At 50.3% G+C, this 23,787-nt stretch overlaps 1 protein-coding gene across 1 annotated transcript in view; it reads left to right on the top strand.

Annotated features, from left to right (window-relative positions):
* LRIG1 (leucine-rich repeats and immunoglobulin-like domains 1) overlaps nucleotides 1-23,787 on the top strand; it is a 92,628-nt gene that overhangs the window by 47,868 nt on the left and 20,973 nt on the right. The window contains exons 5-11 of the mRNA XM_011980359.1: nucleotides 1,563-1,706; nucleotides 4,261-4,404; nucleotides 6,989-7,132; nucleotides 9,212-9,292; nucleotides 15,471-15,542; nucleotides 16,333-16,404; nucleotides 20,275-20,438. Coding sequence (XP_011835749.1) covers nucleotides 1,563-1,706; nucleotides 4,261-4,404; nucleotides 6,989-7,132; nucleotides 9,212-9,292; nucleotides 15,471-15,542; nucleotides 16,333-16,404; nucleotides 20,275-20,438 — 821 coding nt within the window. The remainder of the gene's footprint in view (nucleotides 1-1,562; nucleotides 1,707-4,260; nucleotides 4,405-6,988; nucleotides 7,133-9,211; nucleotides 9,293-15,470; nucleotides 15,543-16,332; nucleotides 16,405-20,274; nucleotides 20,439-23,787) is intronic.

Genomic DNA, 23,787 nt, shown 5'->3' with positions numbered 1-23,787 from the left:
GATGTTTTTCTGTATTTTTTAAAGATACCCATAAAATCTGTACCTTGGACATGGTGGTGTCCTACACTTCTCGAACAGTTTGAGAGGAAGTTAGTGTAGCCAGAGTTAGTAAGCAAAAGACAGGCCTTTGTTTTCATCTGTTAAATCTAACAAGGTAGTTGATTTATTATTTCTTTATTTCTTTATTTTGATACAGAGTCTCATTCTGTCCCCCAGGCTGGAGTGCAGTGGCGTGATCTCAGCTCACTGCAAGTTCCGTCTCCCGGGTTCACGTCGTTCTCCTGCCTCAGCCTCCCGAGTAGCTGGGACTACAGGCGCCAGCCACCTCGCCCGGCTAATTTTTTTGTATTTTTAGTAGAGATGGGGTTTCACCGTGTTAGCCAGGATGGTCTTGATCTCCTGACCTCGTGATCCACCTGCCTTGGCCTCCCAAAGTGCTGGGATGACAGGTGTGAGCCACCATACCCAGCTGATTTATTATTTTTTTGAACAATTTAATTGTTTAGTTTACTGATGGAAGGCTGAGTACCCTTCTAGAAGGCAGAGTTTTAGATTCAAGAAAAGCTCTGTTAACCAGAGCCTGACGAAGGACTTTTTCCCTTTTTTTTTCTCTGTACCCTCTGTTTAGCAGAAGAGTGTGTTTCAGGAAAATAAGACAGTTTTGGAAATTTTGTTTCAACAAAACAAAGTAATTGTCGAGGGCCAGGTTGGCAGCAAGATGGGGTGTGCCTGGCTCTCAACCTGCCTGGGTTTTACCTCCCCTGGGTGGGGAGTCCTAGACTTTGCCCTTTTCAGTCTGTGGAGAAGGTCTCAGTGATTCCTGAGAAGGTTTGTGTGGAGCAGCATCATGAGCCACTGCAGAAATATTTGGGGAAAACCAAGGGCTTTCTGGCTGCTCTGTCTCCCCTTCCCGCAGGGCTGCTAATGGCCCACCCAGATTCCTGACATCTTTTGGTGAACTGAGGCTTTGTCATACTGGGGCTAGAAGCCAAGTGTATATGACTTGTGGGGTGTCTCTCCCCCATCTCCCCCCGCCCCCATGTGCAGTCACTTCTCTCTATAGTGGAGATGCTATGAAATGCCTCCAGTGGAAAGTGGTGTTGCCATTTGATACCTAGTGGTTTGGTTTTTCCTGGGTTGAGGCATGTAGTGTGGATTTCTGTTGCTGAGCTCAGAGATACCTCACGTAAGACATTCACCCCTTGAGTCATACCCACGTCCTTACTGCAGAGTCACAAATGGCACTGGTGCTACTGGGGGAGGAGACGTGAGCACACACGCGCTCGCTTCCATGCAGCTACAGGCCCAGCCTCGGAGCTGACTGTGGAGAGCGGGGCCTCACTCACCCCTCTTTCCTTCACTAGCTGTGGTCAAGTGGTGGTGTCAGTGCCTGCGTGGCAGCCGAGACACACGGTGGGCCCCCCTACACGTCCTGGCTTCCCAGGGATCCCTGCGCTGGGATTTCTCCTCTGGCTTGGAAACTTAGCCAGGACTGCCTGGGAATGGTTGTGGGTGGCATATGCACATAGGACACTCTGACCCTGCTGGCTTCATCTCTTTAGGGACCTCAATCGGAATCGGATTCGGCTGATAGAGGGCCTCACCTTCCAGGGGCTCAACAGCTTGGAGGTGCTGAAGCTTCAGCGAAACAACATCAGCAAACTGACGGACGGGGCCTTCTGGGGACTGTCCAAGATGCATGTGCTGTGAGTGCGGACCGGGGTCCTGGCATTGCTAAGGATTGCTGTGTGGTGTGGGGTGTGGGGTGTGGTGTGTGGTGTGTGTGTGTATGTGCACATGCGCACCCACACCAGCATTACTGTGTGTTGTGGTCTGTGTGTGTGTGTGTGTGTGTGTGCACGTGCAAGCCCACACCAGCGTTCAGCTGTGCACTGGGCGTGGAGTGGGGCACCAGTGCCCAGTCCATTTCTCCTGAAGGATTCTTCAAGATTTCAGCCGGACCCAGCCCCCTTCCCTTTGCATCTTCACCTGGGCCCAACTCAGTGTCTTGGGACAGGGCCAAATCTGAGGGTATTTTCCTAGCAGATCCGAAAATCCACTGAAATCCACTTGGGGGAAGTTTCAGCGGATTGACTCAGATCAGTTGGTTGATGGAGGTGGAGTTATGGGCCATTCTGCCAGGCCTGCTCCCCTCAGCCTGCATCCACTGCCCCCGCCCCTGCTTCCTCGGTGAACGTGGGACTGCGGAACAGACCCCTCCTCACATCCTCTCTACTCCCACACCACAGGAAGTTCCTTCTCTCCCCGTCTGGGTTTGACAGTCTTTCTTGAGGTGCAGGTGGGCCAAAAATGTAGCGCTCATCCTAGGAGATTTATTTCTGTCTTGTGAGCTAATCAAGACACTGGGTGCAGATGTTCAACTTTTATCAAGGGAGCAGTCTCTTCAGCCAGATGTGTACAACAGCACAACAGGCTTGCCTGCACAGTGACGTGAAACAGGAGGGCAGCATACAGAAAAGGCTTTTTAAACGTTAAAAGCATTTTTAAACATTAAAATTTATTTTTAATCAAAAGTAATTCATCTGTATAGTTAAATCAGATAGTAAAGAAAAGCTGTCACTGCCCACCCCAGCCTCCCCCGCCGCCTCCCCCTCATTCTCTCTTCACCCCAGTTCCTCTCCTAAGAGGCAGGCACTTCTAAGCCTTTCTCTTTCTCGTTTTTCTGTTTTTAGCTTTGCTGGTTGTTCCTTCCAAGTTAATATACTGACACCACTGTCTTTACTTACCCACTTGCGATTTCCTGCTTTAGAGTCAATGATTTAACTTGCTTATGACCGCCCCTTCTCCCTTCCAGTCCGGGCAAATTATATCATGACTTGTATGCCCTTTACTGGTTTTCTTGGCAATGGAAACCAACTAGGCCCAGGTCCATCCACGTGTTGTGCTGTGTCACTCTGATCGGCATCTCTGCATGACCAGCGCTCCGTGCCCTGTGAACAGTGAGGATGTTTCTGCTGCTGGACTTCTTGCTCTACTCATTCTCCACCCTTTGTTTTACGTATTCAAAAACATTTCGCTTGATCTCCTTCAGCATGTCATTTTGGACTTGGAAGTCCAAGGTAGTCATGTGCTGGGTGGACTGAAGTTAAAAGAGAATTCTCAGAGGAAAATGGGGTTAGCACCTACCATTTGGTTTTTATGTTGAACAAATTTATATAAATTGAGCTGTCTTGGAGGTTATTTATACATTAAGTGCTTACCTTTTGAGCAGTAGCAGAAAGAAATATGGAAAAAAGCAAAACTTAGTTGCCCAAAGCCCTTGTAATATTGAACACCCAGCAAAATTCGAGTTATGGTCTTCTGTTGAAGAGGCGGTCGCCTGGGCTTGCGCTGTCTTTCCTAGCACATGCTGTGTGGGGAAGCAGGGTGCTAGCACACTTACACAGTGGGCCTGAGCGCTCAGGCCCAGCGCTGCCCTGAAACCTGATGTCCCCTTGTTCCCTTCTTGTAGTGACCCCATGGAGTCAGTGCTCTTAGATATCTTCATGTTATAGATGTGCAGGTTTATTCAGCCAGCAAGCTGCAAAATTAGGATTTAAATCCAGATAGTCTGACGCCAGAGCTAAAGCGGGTCTCCTAGCACAGTGGCACAGAGTCCAGCCGTTGGTAACCAGACCTGGGCTTGAATTATTTCTGGCCCCTTCCCTACTGGCTAAGCTGTGTAAAGTCTTAGGTTACCTGGCTTCTCTCAGCAGCACGTTCCTCATGGGTGAGATGAGGGTGATAATAAGAGCCTCCTCCTATTCTCCTTTCTATTCCTTTAATGGGCTTTGCCCTGGCCTGTAAGTCCTATGCCAGTTTGTTGGCCTGGGTCATTTTTTGTTTTGTTTCTGGTAGAGGTGGGGTTTCGCTATATTGCCCGCACTGGTCTCGAACTCCCGAGCTCAAGCGATCCTCCCGCTTTGGCCTCGCCAAGTACTGGGATTACAGGCATGAGCCACCACACCCAGTCCTGGTTCACTTTTACTCGGCCAAAAAAGTCACTTCTAGGAAGCTCCCTCTTGCCCTGTGAACACTCTGAGTTGGCCTTGGCATGTGCTATCATCCATGTAGATTTGCCTGTCTTCTCCCAGCCCCTCCTCACATGCACATGTGTGCGAGTAGACTCCACAGTCCTCTCGTGCACTGTTCTAGCCTTCGTGCGACTGCAGGGTCAGATACAGCATAGCTACTCATTTGCTGGCTGTCCAGTGAAGGAGTGAAGGCTTGTCTTCATCCTGTGCGTGGCTGTCGTTGCAGGCACCTGGAATACAACAGCCTGGTAGAAGTGAACAGCGGCTCGCTCTACGGCCTCACGGCCCTGCATCAGCTCCACCTCAGCAACAATTCCATCGCCCGCATTCACCGCAAGGGCTGGAGCTTCTGCCAGAAGCTGCATGAGTTGTAAGTGTCCTCGGCTCTGGGCTGTGGCAGTTTTTAGACACTGCTTGGAGGTGAAAGTGCTAGGCCTGGTTCATTCCACCACACAGCGGCCTTGGGCAGGACTCAGAGACAGGGAGGCCAGTAGCCCTGTCCCCAAACCAGCCAGGCCCAGAGTAGGAGCCTCAGCGATTTGAGCCCACATCGCTTATCTCCCCTTCACTTCCTCTGCATTTAGATTAGCAGGGGCTCCAGGAATAGCATCTAGGTCCCTGCAGGGAGCCTTGGCCCCCAAGGCTCTGTTGGGTTTGGAGACAGTTCCAGGGGTGGAGAGTTCCTAGGGAAGGGCAGCTCCAGCAGAGTGCTCACAGGAGCCATTTCGAGAGTGGCTGTGTGTTAATGGCCACACCAAATAGCATGCGCTTATTCAGTGAGGGGGTCATTTGGGCTCAAACAGAGACGGTGGCACCCTGACTGTGGATGAATTTGTGTCCTCGGAGTCACCACCTTCCTTCCTGTAGACGAGTTGCCCAGGCTCTTGGCCCCATTTTCACCGCAGTGGCCTGCTGGCAGAGGCTCCCGTGCAGTCATGTGTGCGTGCTTGGTTCAGAGATGCGTGGACCTCCTGCTTCTTTTGGAGATTTCCAGACAGGGCTCCAAGTTGAGACTGAGAACTGAGCTTGTCTTGTCCAAAGTTCTGAGATGAGTAGTGACAGACTCTCCCCTGCATAGCGAGGGGCAGTGGCCCTGGCCACCCTGTCATGTCAGGGTGGGGTTATTGGACAGTGAACGCAGCATTCCTAAGGACTCAGAGAACATCTTCACAAATAGATAGTTTGTGTTTTCACTGTTCTTTCCATTTTATATGCTCCAGTTTAGTCCACTAGGTTTCTTTATTTTTCGCAAGACTTGGGTGGGTTTTCTTTTTTGTTTTTTTCTCCTTTTTCTAGGCTTGGCTGTTTGAAAAAGATTCACCCACTGAAGTGAATGATTGTTAAGAGAGCCAGGCCTCAGTCTGTCTTGTCTCTCTTGACCTCACCAGACACACTCAAGGGGATGTGTGAATCTGATGTGGATTCTTGCATCTGGTGTTTGTGTCTGGTCTTCTGTGTTCTCCTCTCTTTCCCTTCCCTCCTCCTCTTCCTCCCCTCCCCTACCTCTGACACACACACACACACACACACACACACACAGACTTGGAGTTTATATTTTGGTGACTCCATCATTATCTAATGCAAAACAAAGTGGTCCTGCCTCTTTCCTAACTTTCCTTGGAATCTGTGAGTGTTAACCCTTTGGGTTCAGCTTCTTATGCTTCAGGGCCTGCAGCTGTACATTCCATGTCGTGCTGGATGGCTCCTTTCAGGCTCTGTAGTCAAGCTGTGACCCCAACAGGGAACTCCTGGTTTTGTTGGTCAGAGCTGGGAGCTGTGGGAAACAAGAGAGGTCTTTTAAGTCCCCAAAGTCTGAGCCAGTTCAGTTCTTAAAGTGAGGAGCTGTCCTCTGACTCACCAGCATATTGCAGCCCCAGGGAAGGCATGCTGTCTTCTGCGGGGTGCGGGATCCCCTCTCTGGCTGGTGGAAGGCATGAAGCCCTCTTCTGTGCCCTCTAGAAGGGGCAGCAGAGATCACAGAAGTGCGCTTGAGCAGTCCTAGTGGTTAGCACCATATCCAGGTAACCTCAGAGCCAGATTTGGGATTGCTTCCCAGCGTGTGTTTCCCACCCCTCCTTTAAGCTACATTTTTTAATTGCAGGTGAGGATATAATTTTGATCTCCTGCCAGGTCTATGCAACTGACAGACACCCTGACTTATTTGTCCAGGAGGGAAAGAATGCTGCTCCCAGCTGCCTTTAAAAACTCATTAATCTTCTCAGAGTTTATTTTCCGTCTTCCTGCCTCGGCCCCAATTTTTCATTTTTAAACGATAGATGACCAGTATGTCATGTAACCAACCCAGAGGTGCAGGAGTGTTGGGAGGAAGCTTTGATTCTGAGGCTTGGACAAAGCATATGGTTTTACCACCTGCAGTAGGGGATCATGCTCTGAGGACCACGTGGATGGGGGCAGGGAGGCCTAAGCAGAAGGCTCCTATCCTGGGGGAGTTGCCCCACTAAGGCGTGAGGCACAGGTGTGGTCGTCCCACGCAGGGGCTAGTGGTGCCCTCTGCTGGCCAATGCAGGGAGTGTGACCGGGGCTCCCTGGCTTGCTGGCTTGCTGTCCAGAATCCCAGGCTTCTGCTATGAGAGGTCTTTCGTAGCCTGAATCAGGAGCTGCCTTGGACAGCAGCATGAAGGCACTGGAGCTTGAGAGTTCTTGTGTGTCATGACCTTGTGCGTAGTCTTCACAGTTTAACAGCTACCCTGGCCCCTGTGACCTACGCAACCATTCTAGGAGTCAGACTAATGTGTTGGGCACTGATGGGTTTCTAGCTGCATGGCCACTTTTACCCCCAGAATTCTGGGGGGAGGGGGGGCGCTGTGCGCTTATGTGTGTGCATCCGTGTCATTTCCCACTGAAACCTAGCCGACTGTGGCCCGATTTCCGGTGGGGTGGGGTTGGGAGGCAACCACGCTAGATGGTGACATTACTGTCCTCCCTTTCCTCAGGGTCCTGTCCTTCAACAACCTGACACGGCTGGACGAGGAGAGCCTGGCCGAGCTGAGCAGCCTGAGCGTCCTGCGTCTCAGCCACAATTCCATCAGCCACATTGCGGAGGGCGCCTTCAAGGGACTCAGGAGCCTGCGAGTCTTGTACGTCTCCCACTCCTGACAGGATAAAAGGGTCCCCAGTGGGGAGAGCAGAATAGAGCAAACCATCTGCTTGTTGAACTCCATTTGCGTTGGCTTTGAGTCAGAATTGGATCCAAAGCTGGCTTGCTCTGTGTGCAGAGTCTCAAACTTTTATATAATTAACTGAGAAAGAACTGGTTAAGCAGAAAAACCTCTCATTCCCCTAGGATGGTGCCTAGAGAGGGATGGCAACTCCTAAAAAGTAGTTGTTCTCAAGCAGTGATGCCCACGTTGTGCTGGACAGGATGCTGGCTCCTAGTGTTGGAAAAAGCTTCCCCACGCTGAGTGCCTGGTGCGGCCTCCAGTTCAGCAGCCGTGGGTCAGTCTTTTCCATCTTGAGTCTTCAGTTGCAACTTCCGTTTTTAAGTCCTGAGTATTTTTTCTCTAAACCATGGGAATATTTCTGTGCATCTCTCGCCCTAGCATTTGAATTTCTTCAGCATAACCTGTACCAAGATGCCTCCTTTGCAAAAGCAGCACTTAAGGAATCCTGTGTCTCTCCTTGTACCTCATCAGGGGTCGGTTAACAAAGTGGAGGTGCTAATGCCGCTTCCCTTGAAGTCCCTAATTAGATGGGATTGGCAAAAGTGAGTGCAGGATGCTTTTCTGAGGCTTGTGTATAAAACTTTAACATGGTTGGCTTCATAGAACTTCCAAGCGGCTATCAGCATAAAACCCCCAGAGAGGGGCATATGGTTTTCAGAGGATAGTGGTGGCGGGTTCTAGGGTCTCCTTCTCAGGTGTAATTCACTGCACAGAGAGGGGTCTGTTCCAGTGTGACAGGGAGGGAGGCCTTTGCACTTGCACCTGGCAAAGCCAGCTTTAATGTGGAGCCATTGCCAGGGAGTGTGAAAGGGGCCGGAGCCAAGCTATTCAGGCCAGGTCAGCCTGGGAGCCCATACAAGGTCCAAATAACAAGGCTGGGAACATTCAGACTGAGCTGGCCAGAAAGGAGAGAAAAACTTTGGCAGCCAGGGCTAGGAGCCGGGAGACAGGCATACAAAGCCACAGCCCCCGGTCCCTAGTTTTTTCAGTATGCAGATGATAGGAAGGAACCCACTGAGAGGAGAAGTCCCTTCCAGCAGCAGAATCTTCACTCTTTGAGCTTCCTGCTGTAAAAGAAAGGTGGCCGCCAGCATTTCACTCTTCATTCAGAGCTGCCCTCCCTGCTGGCAGCATTGATTCCTGCTGCAGCTTCTCACAGGAGACAAGCGCTCCTTTTCTGTCCCTGGCCTGTGTCTGCAAGGACTCAGGAGGGGAAAGTTTAAGAACCAAGAACCTTGTGGAAAGTTGGAGAGGGCAGAATGTGTGCAGGATGGGAGCCTGGTCGCCAGGTGTGATGTCTCGCCTGGGCACTGTGACCTGCTTCTGGAAGCCGGGAGGCCACTGAGTCATCGGCCATGGGATTTGTATTGCTGGAGGGGCCTGGGCTGAGGAGTTGGCCTCATCTCTCCAATCCTGGCGAGTGGGTCACAAGTCTGACTCAGCACCCAGATGTCCTCCCTGGCTCAAAGTCAGCGCCCTGCAGGCCTTGGGAGGAGATGGGCTCTGGGCTCCAGACCCACTGGCTGGCACGGAGGGGCCCACGGGTGGGCCCTGTGCCAGGTCTGTTTCTTCCACGTGCTTTCTGCAGTTTCTCGGTCATGTCCAGAAAAGGGACTCTGGTTGGTATGAGAGCAGACAGGAGCCTTAAGGAACCTTTTGGTCTGATCCTCGTGCCAGGGCCAGATGTCCGCTCTCCGAGGGCTGAATACAAACTGGGCCGTCTGCACCACCTCCCTCCCCCGGAGCGCGGCCTCCGCAGACAGGGAGGCAGGTGGAGCCCAGGGAAGCTTCTTGTCTGAGGCGTGTGTCGTCTTGGTTGGAAGGCTGAGAAACAGGGCGTCCCTCCCAGGGCCATGTGTCTCTTCACCCTACGTCCTGGCTGTGCCTCCAGGGTACACCCAGGGGCCTTCAGCTTCTGAGCAGCAGGCTGGGTGGGAGCTTGCTTTCCCTTCATGCCCAGACTGCTCGGTGAGCTGCTTTCTGTCCTCTCCCCAGGGATCTGGACCATAACGAGATTGCGGGCACAATAGAGGACACGAGCGGTGCCTTCTCAGGGCTCGACAGCCTCAGCAAGCTGTGAGTATCCGCGGCACGGAGCTCCGCCAGCAAATGCGTGGGAAGACACTTCCGTGGGAGACATTTCTGGGGTGCCCCCTGCGCCTCTCTGCTCTGGGCCCAGGCGGAAGAGAGCTGGCTCCACGCAGACTTTTGTTTGGGGAGAAGAGTTTGAAGAAGAGAGCGGGGGACACCCCACTTCTCGCTGGGCAGGGGTCTCCTTGCTGGTCTGGGTGTTGGGTTCTTGGGGGCTGGCAACCCGGCATTTGGCGGCCTGGTGGAGCTTCTCTCGGGCTTCCCTGACAACTCACGTGAAAACTGCTGAATTTGCTGTTGTCCTTTGTACAAAGGAGTCTTGTCCCGTTACTCCGTTTCTCAAAGTTGTGTAAAGCTCAGTCAGCTGTGAGGGCGGTGAGGCTCCTGACAGTACTGTCATCATTAGCCGTCATCTCAAATGGAAACATCATTTCCAAGGGTCATGGTAGCAGCTATTTTAATGTGTGGTTTGGGGTCTTTTTCCTTTTTTCCTAGCTCCTAGATTTTGCCAGTTAATCTGCCAAGCACCTGTGTGTGTGGTACCTAATGATCTCATGAGGGCAGGCTGTGTTAGGCAACCTCTTTATTAGTTGAGGAAAGAGAAGTGATGGGATTTTGCCCAAAACTACACAGTGGGCAAGTGGCAGGCTCAGGATTTGCTCGTTTGGCTCCAAAGCCCACGTTCCCTCCCCCTTGGCCCACCCTGTTTTCTCTGCATGTCACCAGCACTTTCTGTAGATGCCACCCAAAGACCACGCAGGAGGAGGACGGGGGTAATTATTACTGTTGACTAGCAGCTTGGAGGGAAGACTGGAGGAGGGCAAGACGGAGCGGACGGCCGCCACTCGATTCTCCCACCCCGTCCCCAGTGACCGGGAGCTCGGCAGAGCGCGAGTGTCAAGTAAATATTTGGAAAGCCCTACTGGAGCTCGAGGATAGAGGAGAGCCTGTGGTAGGGAGAGTCTTTTTATATAGTAGATGCTTCTGATTGGTTTGGAAAAGCATGGGAGTTCACACCTTTTATATACAGGGTCCTGATTAGGAATAAGCTCTGTTGGCTGGCTGAGGAAGGTATTTCTTCTTGAGCATCCCGTACTCCAGCAGCACGTCGGAGATGCTTGTCAGTGTTTCTTGTCCTTATCGTCCCTAAAACAATGCTGATTTTCCCCAACCTTGAACCCATACATGACCCCTTTTTATCCCATATAGGGCAAACCTGGGAAGAGCCAGAAGTACCAAGTGGGGTGAGGCAGAGGCCTTCTTAGCAAGAGGAGCTCCAGGTCTGGGACGTGGCTGCTGAGGTGTTCAGCGCCAGGGCCGCCATTCAGCATAAGCCTCCCTGGCCTCGGCCATAACTGATTGAAGGGTGAGGGTGGGGAGAGTGGGCGGCATTGCCAGCCCTCATGGGGCATGTCCATCTTTAGGAACCTGGAGCTGTTTCCTGGGTGTCATGGCTTCCAGGAGACTGTCTCTCTACAGAAGGCCCGTGAGGTGTGCCTGGCCCCGGGTCACCTGGACTTCTGGTGCTGCATGAGTCCGCCGCTGCCTTCCTGAGTGCGCACCCTCTGTGCCCTGGTGCTTTCTCCTTTGTTCCCCTGCTGGACCAGGCTCAGCACTTCCACCTGAGCCCCAAGAGGTCAGCCCAAGCCCCTGCTTTCCTCGCTTGTTATTTGTGGTGGGCTCCACACTGAGCTGGTCCTGAGACTCCTGAAAACTTGTTAAAATCTAAGCCTCACCCCACGCAGCCACTGAGTCAGCTTCTTGGGGCTGGAGACTCTGTGTATGTTTGGAAAAGGGTGAGAGAGAAAGACATGCATCCAGTTGGGGAAGCTGGGACAATAAACAAACAAGAATTCCTTAATATGATTAAGTATATGCAATCACTTATGTAAGTGTGATGCTATCATGGTTATGTGGCAAAGGAAACGAATCATTTTCTTCTTGGATAAAGAAAATGGTATGATGCCTATGATGTGGATTCCATAAACTCCTGCTGGGTTCGAGAATGGGTAGTGGCTAGAGGTAGAGATGAGGCGAGATTGGCACGACCGGAGGACGGTTGTAGCTGTGTGACGGGCACTTGGGGTTCAGGATACTACTACGTCTACCTAGCATAGTGTGTGCAAATTTCCACATTGAAAGGGAAGCAGAGAAGTAAATGCTTCTCATGTGATCCTGGTACACAGGGCTACTTAAAAACTGCTGTGTTTGGCATATCGCAGGTGTTGAGTCGATGTTTGTTGAACGAATGAAGGGAGGGACAGAGGAAGAACCCAGTGCCTCTTTGGTCCCCTCCCCACCCGTCTACTCAGAACATTCCAGGAAAGCTCTGTGCTGTGGCCCTGGCTGAGAGAAGTGACCACAGACAGCACTGTGTTGCTCCGTGGGAGTGGCCCAGTGCTGGCCTGTTGGGATCCACTGAGAAGTGGGGTGCATGTTAACACAGAGTAGACCTGCCCCTCTAGAGCAGCTGATCCGTGCTGCGGGGAGCGCAGCCGGTGCCCTGAGTCCCTTCATTTGGTGTGGGTTTGTCTTTGGAGAGCTCAGGGAGCTCGTGTTTAGGATCTGCCCTAGGATGGGAAGGTAGAGACCCCTGCCTTCGCTGAATTACTCAGAGACCTTGGGTCCTTCCCACCACGCAAGAGGTCAGACCTAAATTAAAATGTTTTCCAAGAAAGGGAGATGTGAGCAGCAGAGCCATAAATGGCCTCTCTGTGAATTTGGGGTGGATGCTGACCTGCCCTTGATTTTTCCAGCTTATGCACACAGCTGTGTTGGAGAGTTCCTCACACTGGAGCTTCCCAGCAGGGCAAGAATGTTCCTAGACCCCAGCACATGCCTTTCTTCCTAGCTTGTCTGGGATTCTTTTGTAGACCCACCCCAGGGCCTGTTTGTTTCCAAATGGTTGTGCGGTTCCCAGGCTGGGGCCTACACAGTGGCACAGAGTCAGTACACAGGAGGGAAGAGAGAATTTCTGGATCCCAAATTTCAGGCAGAGAGGAGCAGTTAGTGATCTGGGTATGCGACTTCCTGCCCCGTGGTTCCAGCTGGCTCCATGGCATTCCTCAGAGGGAGGGGCAGAGTCCCACACAGGGCACATGGCAAGGGGTATGTTTGGGGGCACTTGCAGAGCTGATGGGAGCGCAGCCTCCATCCCTGCCTGTGGGGGGGCCGGGCCTGCAGTGGAACTCGCTGTGTGTGTGGGTGGGAAGTGGGGGCTAGTGCACATGTCACGGCTACTCTCAAGGACATGAGTACAAGGACCACCTGAGTACTGCCCCCTGTACCTGCCACTTGATTTGGCAAGTGCTAACCAGGCCTTTAGAGCTGTTAGCTGGGTTGGCCAGGAGATGGATGGGAGGCTTGACAGGTGACTCCCGCAGGTTGCTTTCTGTTCCAGGTTGGTGCTGGGGAGGTCAGGCCAGCTGTGCCTTCTCTGGGAGCCTGGCTGTGGTACAGAAATAGTGTCCTCCCAGCCCATATTCCCGCCTCTCCTTTCTCCTCACAGCAGCCTTTTATTAGAGCCATCCCAGTCTGCTGGCTGCAGCTCCCCATCCCAGCCCCATATGTCTGCTGGGGGAAGGTAAGGACCCTGCCTAATCCACCAACAAGATGATTAGCCCCTGCATAATTGAGAATTTGAGAATTTGTTTTATTGCTATTGTCACCATTAAAAATAACAGCCTGCCCTCATTGTAAAACAGGTCAATATGACTAATATTTAATGGATGAAATAAAGCGCAGCTTTTTCCTGGATCTCGTTTACAGGAGATTTCACTAAACAGTTCAATGCGTTTTTACTGGGACCTCGGGCACGCAGTGCCTGGGCCGGGGGATCTGAGTAAGTGTAGAAGTTGGCAGCGCTCTCTGAAGCGCTCGGGGTGCAGTGCCCCATGAGCTGTTACTTGCTGGCGAGTTTTGTGGTTAAAGAGCCTGAGTTAGCATGGCCACCAGCTTTTCTGTGTGTTTGGTTTATTTGTTTTAAAATAAAAGTTTCAGACTGAGGGGTTGTGGAAACGCTTTCAGAATGCGATTGTTTTCCCATCCATGCAGACGGCCTGAGAGAAAGAAAAGGCAGAGGGTCTCTGGCCCGTTTGCCCCTTCACCCTCCGGAGGCAGGAAACAGAGCTGGCTTTGTCTGAGGGCTGAGCTCACAGTTAGCGCCGGGGTCGGCCTGAATGGTGGCCTCCAGGGAGGGAGTCTGTTTCTGATGAAACGGAGGGTCAGGCAGCCCCTGTGGAGTGGTTGCCCTGGAAGCTGGCCACGCAGGCTGGTGGTGCCTCCCTCTGGCTCTACTATGAGCCTGTGTTGCCAGGAGGCAGCCTCCTGGTACCTGCCCAGGCGGTTCCCAGGAGGCCTGTTGCAGTTAGGAAGAAGCAGCGGCCCGTGTGCTGGGCAGGTCCCAGGCTGCCTTGCCATCTTTGGTTGGCTTCAGGGCTTACATTTTTCCTCCTTTCAGGAAGGGGCTGGGACTTCTTGTTTTCCCTTATGGGTCCCAGTCTTAATGCAGGTTGAAGGTGGAGCTGGCCTCTAGTCCAGTCTCTTCCCCAGTGCCAGGTGAGATCCTGGACCAAGAGTCCCCTTCCTAGTAGGGGGCTGGGCCAGATGGGCTTTCTCCAGGGGCTTCCTCTCCTGCCCACCTGAACCCCATTGCCTTGGACAGACCTGTTGACGCTGAGAATCCCCAGGAGTTGGCTCCCAGCAATCGTGTTCTTAGCAAGCCCGTTAGATCCTGGTGTACCTTAAGATTGACAAGTCGACGAAGCTCATGGTCAGCACTGCCTTCGGTTGTTCCCTGGTAGTCTCCTGTGCCGTCTGGATTAGAGGGAATGCCTTTGGTGGGTTCTCATCAGAGAACATGGTAACAGGGAGGGGAAAACTGAATTATCTTCATTCCCAGCGTCCACCCTAGGGGCTCCCCTGCAGGGAAACAAGCTTGCCTTTAGATCACACAGTGCAGTGGAGGAGGCACTCATTTCTTCGTGTGTTCTGCAGGGCACAGACTTTGGTTTCTGGGAAAGCTCTTAGCAGTTACTGCTAAGGCTTGGATCGGAGCTGCCTGGAGGCAGGAACCCCTTCTCATGGGCAGGCAGTCCAGGCAGGGCACAGGCACTAGTGATAACCTTGGAGGCTGGCTCACTGACGTCATATAAAGTCTGGGGTATGGCCGAGGAGCCAAAGCACTGGGGCACCGCCTGCAGGCCCTGAGGGGTCCCTCTCATAGGCAAGGACACAGCTCCCCATGGCTGTGGAGGACATCTGGCTGCCAGGACATCTCAGGTGCTGAGAGCTGTGGAGCCAGCTTGATGGATGCCTGTTTTCCTGTCCTCTTGCCTCTTTTGGGAAACTTTGTTCCCAGAATGCACTTTTCAGAAGTGGGTGGCAGTTTGGGGGTTTTTGTTCCTTTGTTTTTTGTTTGTGACAACTTCCCATTATGTTGCCCAGTCTGGAGTGCAGTGATGCGATCACAGCTCACTGCAGCCTCCACCTCCTGGGCTCAAGCAATCTTCCCACCTCAGCCTTCTAAGGAGCAGGGACTACTGGTGCGTGCCTCCACGCCCGGATAAGATTTTATTTTTTGTAGAGACAAGGTCACCTTATGTTGTCCAGGTCTCAAACTCCTGGGATCACTTGAGCCTCCTCAAGTTGAGGCCTCCTGCCTCAGCCTCCCAAAGTGCTGGGATTACAGGCCTGAGCCACCACGCCCAGTCATGGGTAGCAGTTTTAATTCCGAAGATTTTTCTTTCCTTTTTTGACTCAGCTTCCTCTCACTGAAACCATAACCAGTCTCATCTCTCCTGCAAGGCCATCACTAAACTTCACCATCCAAGCGTGGGTGGTCCTTGGAGAGAGACCGGGCCAGACAAGGTGATTTCCACCTGACACTGCAAGGGGCCTTTTTTAGGCCAGACGGCGCATGCAATTCCAGCCTGTCATCACTATTAAATTCTAATAAAGATAAAAGTATTTCATTTCAGAAAGGGTAAGGCCTGTGTGCTTCAAACCCGTAATCTCAGCGCAGGTCAGCTTTCCACCTGCCCCCTCACTGGACAGACTTATCAGGTAGCACTACCTTAATTATGTTTTCTTTCTCTTTCTCTCAACCCTTCCTTGTTTCTCTCTCCTTCCCTGGCCTTAATTTCTGGATGTTTGGAAACGACAGGACTCTGTTTGGAAACAAGATCAAGTCTGTGGCTAAGAGAGCATTCTCCGGGCTGGAAGGCCTGGAGCACCTGTGAGTATCTCGCCAGCCCTGCCCTGAGGCACAGGCCTGCCAAATGTGGCTGCTGGGGAGTTCTGCTAGCAATTTAATCGCATCTTTGTAAACTGAGAAACAGGCTATTTGGAAACACCAGCTGCTTCCTTCTCATTATAAGTCAGCTTCAACTTTGGCCTTTATGTTGCCTATGCCAGGAACAGTTACAGAACATATGGCCAGTGGGTGTGCTCCCAGTTAATTCAGTTGGTGTTTGGATAAATACCCTCCCCCCTCCTGCTGCGCAGCCTCACCCCTGCACCAGCTCGTTCATGGACCCCTGGCCTCACTGCCTCTTCCACCAAGGTGCTTCCTGCTGGCCAAGCCTGTTGCCTCCATTAGAGCAGCTTAACAGTGCAGAGTAGGTGCTGGGCTGAACCAGTTTGGTGTGGTTGCTTCTGAGACCCTGGGAGGAAGGGGACAGAGCCACCCCTGAGACATGCATGCTGTTGCCATCTGGGGCAGATGCCTCATGTATGTGATCCTTAGTTTATTTCCTCTTTGAATCAAGGTTGACTCTTACCTCTGTTGGGGAAGGTTTTGCCTTGTGAGCAGGCCTCCGCCCAGCTTGGATGGTGCGCTAAGGCTGGCTCGGCTCCTGAGTCATTCTGTGGGCTTGTGTTGCGATTCGGGAAACAACAGCCTCCTGTAGTAGTTAGGACACAGGTCTGGCTAGTCCCTGTGGGTCATCTGTGAAACCAGGACTGTGCTGAAAACTCCTCAGGTTTACCTAGGGTTTCTTTGTATAAGTATGTATGTTCTGTTTCAGGAACCTTGGAGGGAATGCGATCAGATCTGTCCAGTTTGATGCCTTTGTGAAGATGAAGAATCTTAAAGAACTGTAAGTATCTGGATTCCCTGGGTCTGACTGATGGGAACGGAGACTTTCAGAGTAAGAAACTTCTGCAGTTGCATTATGCTCACTTGTTAAAAGGCCACATGGTACATATTTTGGATTTTGTGGGCCACAGGGTCTCTGTCATGACTACTCGATTGTGTCATTGCAGCAGAAAGCAGCCATAAACAATACATAAGCAGGTGGGTGTGGCTGTGTGCCCATAAAGTCACATTGACAGAAGCAGGCAGTGGGGCCGCAGGCCGAAGCTTGCTAACCACTGTTCTAGACAATGTGAAATATACTGTCCTTTATAAAGTGGGTAATACCCCTTTAATTATGTCAGGGATGAGTTTCTATCTTTTGGGCTTGTTTACAATGAAGGCCTGTGTTGAGAGGGGCTCCTTCAGAGCCTGGTGGGCTGTGAGCAAGGCAGAGCTCTGGAGGGGATGGGATGCTGAGGGGTGCGGTGGTGTCTGCCTGTACCATTTCCAAGCTTTCTAGGCACAGTTCACAGGTGGTGGTGCTTCCACCGTGGACTTGGACCATGGGCTCTTGGGTGACAAGGTTGGAAAATCTTCCCTGTATCCTACTCTCTGGCAGGGGAGCTAGTCTAGGTCCTCAGGTATAACACCCAAGTTTCTTTTCTTTTTTTTTTTTTTTCTAGACATGAATCTGATTCTGCAGCTAGTAAGTTCTAGCCATGATATCAGTTCCCTCAAGGGGTAGCTTTTGGTTCCTAGAAGTGCTGACAGAATGGCACATGCCAAAGGACAGTCATCTTTTTGCCCTGGCCTCATCCCCATTCCCCGAGGCCACTCCTGATGGACCCTCAGTTGGGGCAGGGAGGCTGGGAATGGGAAATGTCGTGCATTCCCCGTAGCTGAGAACTGAAGCAGGCCAGGTGACACCGCTCTGAGTGAGGAAGGAAGGTGGCCTGGGCACTTGCCCTGTGACGTTCAGCGTGCTGTGAGCCTCAGGCCTGCTGAATAGATACCATCCTTGCAAGGGTTGGATCTTGGAGCGGGCATCTGTGATGGGTACATGGAGCTCAGGGCTCTGCAGACAGCTGTTCCGTGCCCAGGGCCTTCCCTCTTCCAGCCTCAGCAGCTCTGCCTCCATCTGTCGGATGAGACAGAACATACAGAAGGGATTCCATGGCTCTCCTTCCAGAGCAGGGGAGGAGATGATTCCAGACCACCGTGGAAGGCTGGATTCAGAGGTGGACTCACAGTAAAGCAAGTGGAATGAAACATTAGTTGTAGAAGACAAGTGGTGGGGCACAGGAGCATTCACTGTGGAATTCTTTCACCTTTTCTGTCTCTGAAACTTTTAGATATGATGTTAGGAGTGAAAAAGACCTGATTAAATTTAAATGGGAAGAGGGTATTTTGAGAGAAGGAAGGAGGAAGGGGATAAGATTTTCCTTGGGAAGTTGGAAGGAACTGGACCCTTCCAGAAGCTCGGACCCCCAGTGTGTTTCTCTAGTTCTGGAGGCTCAGCCTCGGTCTCCTGCCTGGCTTTCCCATCATTGCTGCACGTACCTAGCTGGGGCTGGCCCTGTGCTCAGTCCTCGGGTGAGAGAAACGGTTAATTCCACTTGGTCGTTTTCTTCTCCATCAGATCAAGTCAGGTTGTACTGTGCACTTAGTCATCCTCTGGGTAAATTTCCACAAGTGATGATTAGAAACACACTTTGAGTTGGAATCATGAAAATGCATCATGTGAGCCAGCGAAGCCCTGGGATGGCCGCAGAAGGCAGTAGAGCCGATGGCGCTGTGTTCTCCATGGGTGGAGGAAGGGCGGCAGGAGCCTGCAGAGCCTAGGGGTTGGAATCCTCACTACTGCCTGGCCCGAGGCCCTCCCCATGTGTCCTCTCGGTCGTAACTTGCTTTTTAGGAACATGCTGTCTCCACCCTGGGTACCCACTGTCTTCGTGGAGTCTGGCCTCCTGTGTGAGGTGGGTTTCATGGTGGAAGAAGTAGGAAATCCTCAAAGGCATTAGCCCCACACGTCCAGAGCGTGTGTAAGATGAGGCTTAGCCCTTTCCACATGTGTCTGATCAAAGATAAATGTCAAATTTGTCTTCCCCAGTTTGTTCCTGTGGTTCAAATGGAATATGCCCTTGTGTCCTGCACAAATGCCTAACGTCGTGCAGGGATGGCCCAGCCTCTCCTAGGCTTTCATGAATAGTGCCCAGGCTGCACTCCATGGAAGTGCCCTCTTGCGAGGGAGCTGGAGGTGCTTCTGACAGCGGCGAGTTCTCCATCCAGGCTGAGTTCCCCCATGCCTGGCGCAGCCAGCCTGACCCCCATGCAGGGCGCACTCCTGGGAGCTGCCTTCCCCAAACGCTGCATGGGAATTGGCCATTTCATCAGGGATGGCCGTGACAGCCCTTCCGCAACTTGCAGTGACTCCACAGTAGAACAGCCCTCCAGATAACTCTCAGCAGGACGCTACCTGCCTATGAAATAAAAATGCAAACTCTCATTCTGATTTTAAGATCTGATGTGGGTCAGCATCCCAGTTATGATGGCCTTGAGATAAGTTATTTCCGTTTTTGGAAAAGCACTTTCCAAAATTATAATTATTTTAATAAGACGCCCAACTCATCTAGGGGTGATGGGGAACATGAGGAAGAGTGGATTTTACTTCATTTAGACTTGGGTCATCTGCTTACGTTTCATTCTTCCTTGCTGTGACAGTTTCTCCGCTCATTAGAAATCTGGAGAGAAATAGAAGAAAATGGAAGGCCAGTCCATTTGGTTGCTTTGCTGATGTCTGAGGACAGTGGTGGGTGGAGAAGGTGGCCAAGGCCATGCTCTTGGCCTGCATGATGTTTTTGGAATTCGGAGCATACCTGTGCCCTCTGTTTGTCACCAGGTACCAGAGACAGCGTATTGCAGGGAAGCCTGTGTGTTCTCTTTCCCAGTCTTCCCTTATTGTGGACCAGCCATCATTCTTTAGCTCACAGCTCTGAGGTCTTCCAGGAACAAGGCCGCTAGACTCTTGGTTGACTTATCTTCAAGTGACTCCTCAGGAAGGAATGTCCGCTGAGATGGCGATCCCGATTTCTGTTTAAAAAGCTTATCCTTAGTTGCTGAGAAATGAAAAAGAAAATATTCTCTGTTTTGGTTGGAGCCCCACAAAACTAAAGCTGTGCATTCTCATGCTCCCTGGGCAGTGGCAATTAACTAACAAGCACTATTTAGGGAGCAGAGCCGAATTCTGCTGGCCCCCTGAAGAATACTGGTGCAAAGATCAAGGCACAAACAAGAGGGTGGCACAGGGACGGGGCTTATTACATTTGGAAGTAAGAAAACATGCAGCTTTGCCAATGAAAAGGGAACAGCCATGAGGCAAAAGAGCCCTCCTCGAAACTTGTTGCAGAATTTGGATCAGAGTCTTAGGTTGAGTTTTGAAGCTCCAAGTAGTGTATCAGGAAAGTGGGAAACACCAGAGGGGGGATGGTGGCACTGTTGGATGTATCAGAGGTCGGGAGAGGTCAGAAGGCAGCCCAGGGTCACACAGAACAGTGTCTGTCCCAGAACATGGGTGAGCTCCACGCTGCTGCTACTCCAGTTGTGGTCCTTGGGTCAGCACCCCCAGCCTCACGTGTGAGCTTGTTCGACGTGCAGTCATGGGTTCCATGCCTGACGGACCCAGTCAGCAACTGCAGTTTTTCAAAATCTCCAGGTGGGTTATATGCATGGCCCTGGGAAATTGGAGAGGAACTGTGAGAAAAACCATTTCCCCTTCTAGCTTGCTGGTGTTCACTTGAGAAGCTGACTGGAGGCGACTGATCATTCTGTGTGCGAAGGGAGTATCCCTCCTCTGCGGCTGCACCTGAGGCATCCACTGTTGTGTTTCTTTCAGCCATATCAGCAGCGACAGCTTCCTGTGCGACTGCCAGCTGAAGTGGCTGCCCCCGTGGCTGATGGGCAGGATGCTGCAGGCCTTTGTGACAGCCACCTGTGCCCACCCAGAATCACTGAAGGGTCAGAGCATTTTCTCTGTGCCACCAGAGAGTTTCGTGTGTGGTAAGACTGTCTTTGTAACTCTTTTTCTCCTTCATGAAGGGCAAGGAAGCCAGGAGGTACTCTTCAGTATGGGAGTCATTCCTGTGATCAGAGTAAACCCCAGCCCGTGGTTACAGATCAGCTGCTGGATGCAATTTATTTCTCGCTGAAACCACACACGGTATTTACCGTAGAGTTGCCTCATTATGTGGTTCTTGGAGGACATGCATTTAATCAGAAGGGAGTGTAAGTTGGTTCAGTTACAAATCAGAATAATCAGTTACAGGAAGGATAGTTCTGTTGTTTCAGAAGGGCTCTGGTGCCCGGGTTTAGCTGTGAATTTACTCAGTGTATGAGGCTGGGGTTTTAATGTGTGTTTCTTTCCAACCCCAAGAATGAAAGGTTAAATACAGGAAGAACAAGTCTCAGGAGAACAGTTGCTGTAGTAAAAATAATTCCTTGATGTTGACTTGTACTCTTGCTGTTTCTCCAAACCACTGAAATCTGCACTTGCAGCTTTACATTCTTTTTGCCTTCTGATTGCCGGAACATAGCTCTTGCCATCTTTTTGACTGGGAGTCGGGATCCAAGTCTGGTTGCAGAGAGCATGGAAAATGCTGAACAGCTGAAAACACACACGCAGGCTAGCTCAGACAGGAATGACACAGCCTCACGGTCAGGAAGACATGATCAAAGAATGAGATGAATTTTGAGTTTTTCCTGTTTTTTTTTTTTTTTTTTTGCTCTAAGCGGGAGCAAGAGTGGGATTCCCAGGCCTGACTGGAACTGCTGGGCAGGTGAAAGTCCCTCCTGCCTTTTGTGCTCACCGGTCTCCCTTGAGCCTTGAGATCCCTGCTGTGAGGATCCTAACCAGGCACTCACCCATCCATATGGGAACCCTTGTGGGCCACTTCTCTCTCCTACTTTCTGGCCATAGCAATAGCCAGTGTGCCTGCTGCAGGCAAGATGCGTGCACCCTCCTTCCATGCATCCACCCCTGCCTTCACCATCACTTCTGAGAATAGGCCTGCTGAACTTCCTCTGGATCCAGAGCAGGGACACGTCTTAAACACACTGTGAACATGGCAGCCACTCTCCAAACTGAGCTTTTCATCTGTCTTACGGAGTCTTCTGTGTGGAATCGAATGCTCGCACAGCTCCATTCTCCAGGCACAAAATGGCTGTATAATCCATTGTTAATTGGCCCATTGTCATCAAGTCCTTGACCCTTAAATTGTTTATAGACCTCCCTCAAATGAGGCTTTCTGTCGCTCCCTCTGCTTTCCTGCCATAGGGCAGGCTTTCCCTCTGGGTGAGCCAGGTAGGACTTTGGTAAGCTCACCTAGCCCCCAGCCTGTGGCCCTCGCATATTCTGGATTGAAAGAGTTGTTTATTTCACATCTGTCATCCCCACCCCCACATTTTAGTTCAAACTTCCCCGCTCTAAAAACATCAGGTGTTAATGGGAATCATGAAAACACTTGGCAGAAGATCAAGGTTTCAGGCTCAATGGGAGTTTCCCACTCCTCTTTTAAAAACGGAAACATAACCAGTCCACATCCACCAGGACAGCTAGAATCCGAAACTGAGATAATAACAAGTGTCGCTGAGGAGAGGGAGAAATCTGAACCCTCCTACATTGCTGGTGGGAGTGTAAACTGGGCAGCCACCTTGGAAAACAGTCTTGGCAGTTCCTCCGTTCAACATACAGTTACGACATGACCTGGCAGTTCCACTCTTGGGTGTATACCTAAGAGAAATGAAAGTATATGTTCACACAGAAACTTCGACATGAATGTTCATAGCAGCATTATTCATAATAGCCAAAATGTGGGCACAACCCAGGTATCAGAGGATGACTGGATAAACAAAAGGTGGTGTAGCCATACAGTGGAATATTCATTAGGCGGTGAAAGGAATCAGTAGTCCTATGAAATGAATGAACTTTGACAGTGTCATGCTGAGTGGAAGAAGTCAGCCACAAAAGACCAATAATCTAAATTACATGATAACATTCATAGAAATGTCCAGAATGGGGAAATCTCTGGAGGTAGAGATTAGGTTAGTAGTAGTTTAAGGATGGGGACAGATGGAAAGAGAGGGTTAATAGCTAAAATGTACAACATTTCTTTTTGAGGTGATGAAAATGTTGTAAAATTGACACGTGATGGTTGCCCATATTGGTGAGTATACTAAAAACCATTAAATTGTATACTTTTAGATGAGTGAGTTGTAGTGTAGATGAACTATTCTCAATAAAGCTTTTAGAAAGAAATATAATGTATATGTCATAAAAATTTACCCCTTTAAAATGTATATTTTGGTTTGTAAATGTATAAATGGTTTTTATAATAGTCACAACTGTGTAACCATCACTATTATCTAATTTTAGAACATTTTCATCACCCCTAGAAGGATCCCCATACCATTAGTAATCACTCCCTATTCTCTGCCCCCAGGCCCTTGATAGCACTAATCTCATTGTGTGCTCTGGGCATTTAATATAAATGGAACCATACACTATATGGTCTCTTGTAACTGGCTTTTCTCACTTAGCATAATTTTTAAGCATGTATCAGTACTTCATTACTGTTTTTAACGTCTGAATAAATGGGTTTACATTTTATTTATCCATTTATCAGATGATGGACATTAGATTGTCCCCACTTTTTGGCTACTATGAATAATGCTGCTGTGAAAATTCATATACAAGGTTTTGTGTGATTCTTCTGGGTACAAACCTAGGAATGGAATTGCTGGGTCATATGCTAACTCTATGCTCACCTTTTTTGAGGGACTGCCAAACTGTTTTCCAAAGTGGCTTCTTGATTTTACATGCCCATCACCAATGCATGAGAATTCCAATTTCTCCTCATTTTTGCTCGCATGTGTTATTAGCTGTCTTTTCTATTTTGGATGTACTAGTGTGAAATAGAGTCTCATGGTGGTTTTGATTTGCATTTCCCTAATGATTAATGATGTTAGGCGTGTTTTCACATGCTTATTGGACATATATATATATATATCTTCTTAGGAAAAACAGCTATTTAAATCATTTGCCAGTATTCATTTGTCTTTTCATTGTTTAATTGAAAGAGTTCTTTATGTATTCTGGATACTAGACTTTCATAAGATACATGTTGTGCCAATATTTTCTCCCAGTTTGAGGGCTCTTTTTCATTTTCTTGATAGTTGAAGTGCAAAAGTTTTTAGTTTTGATGAAGTTCAATATCTCTGTTTTTTCTTTTATTACGTATGCTTTTGATTTCGTATCTAAGAAACTATTTGCCTGAGATAAGGTCACAAAGATTTCCTCCTTTATTTTCTTCTAAGAGTTTTATAACCTCTGTGTTACAAAGCCCTCTGATTT

The sequence above is a fragment of the Mandrillus leucophaeus genome, unplaced genomic scaffold (genome assembly GCF_000951045.1).
Source record: "Mandrillus leucophaeus isolate KB7577 unplaced genomic scaffold, Mleu.le_1.0 Scaffold210, whole genome shotgun sequence".
Taxonomy (NCBI): domain Eukaryota; kingdom Metazoa; phylum Chordata; class Mammalia; order Primates; family Cercopithecidae; genus Mandrillus; species Mandrillus leucophaeus.
This window is presented reverse-complemented; position numbering and strand designations above follow the sequence as displayed.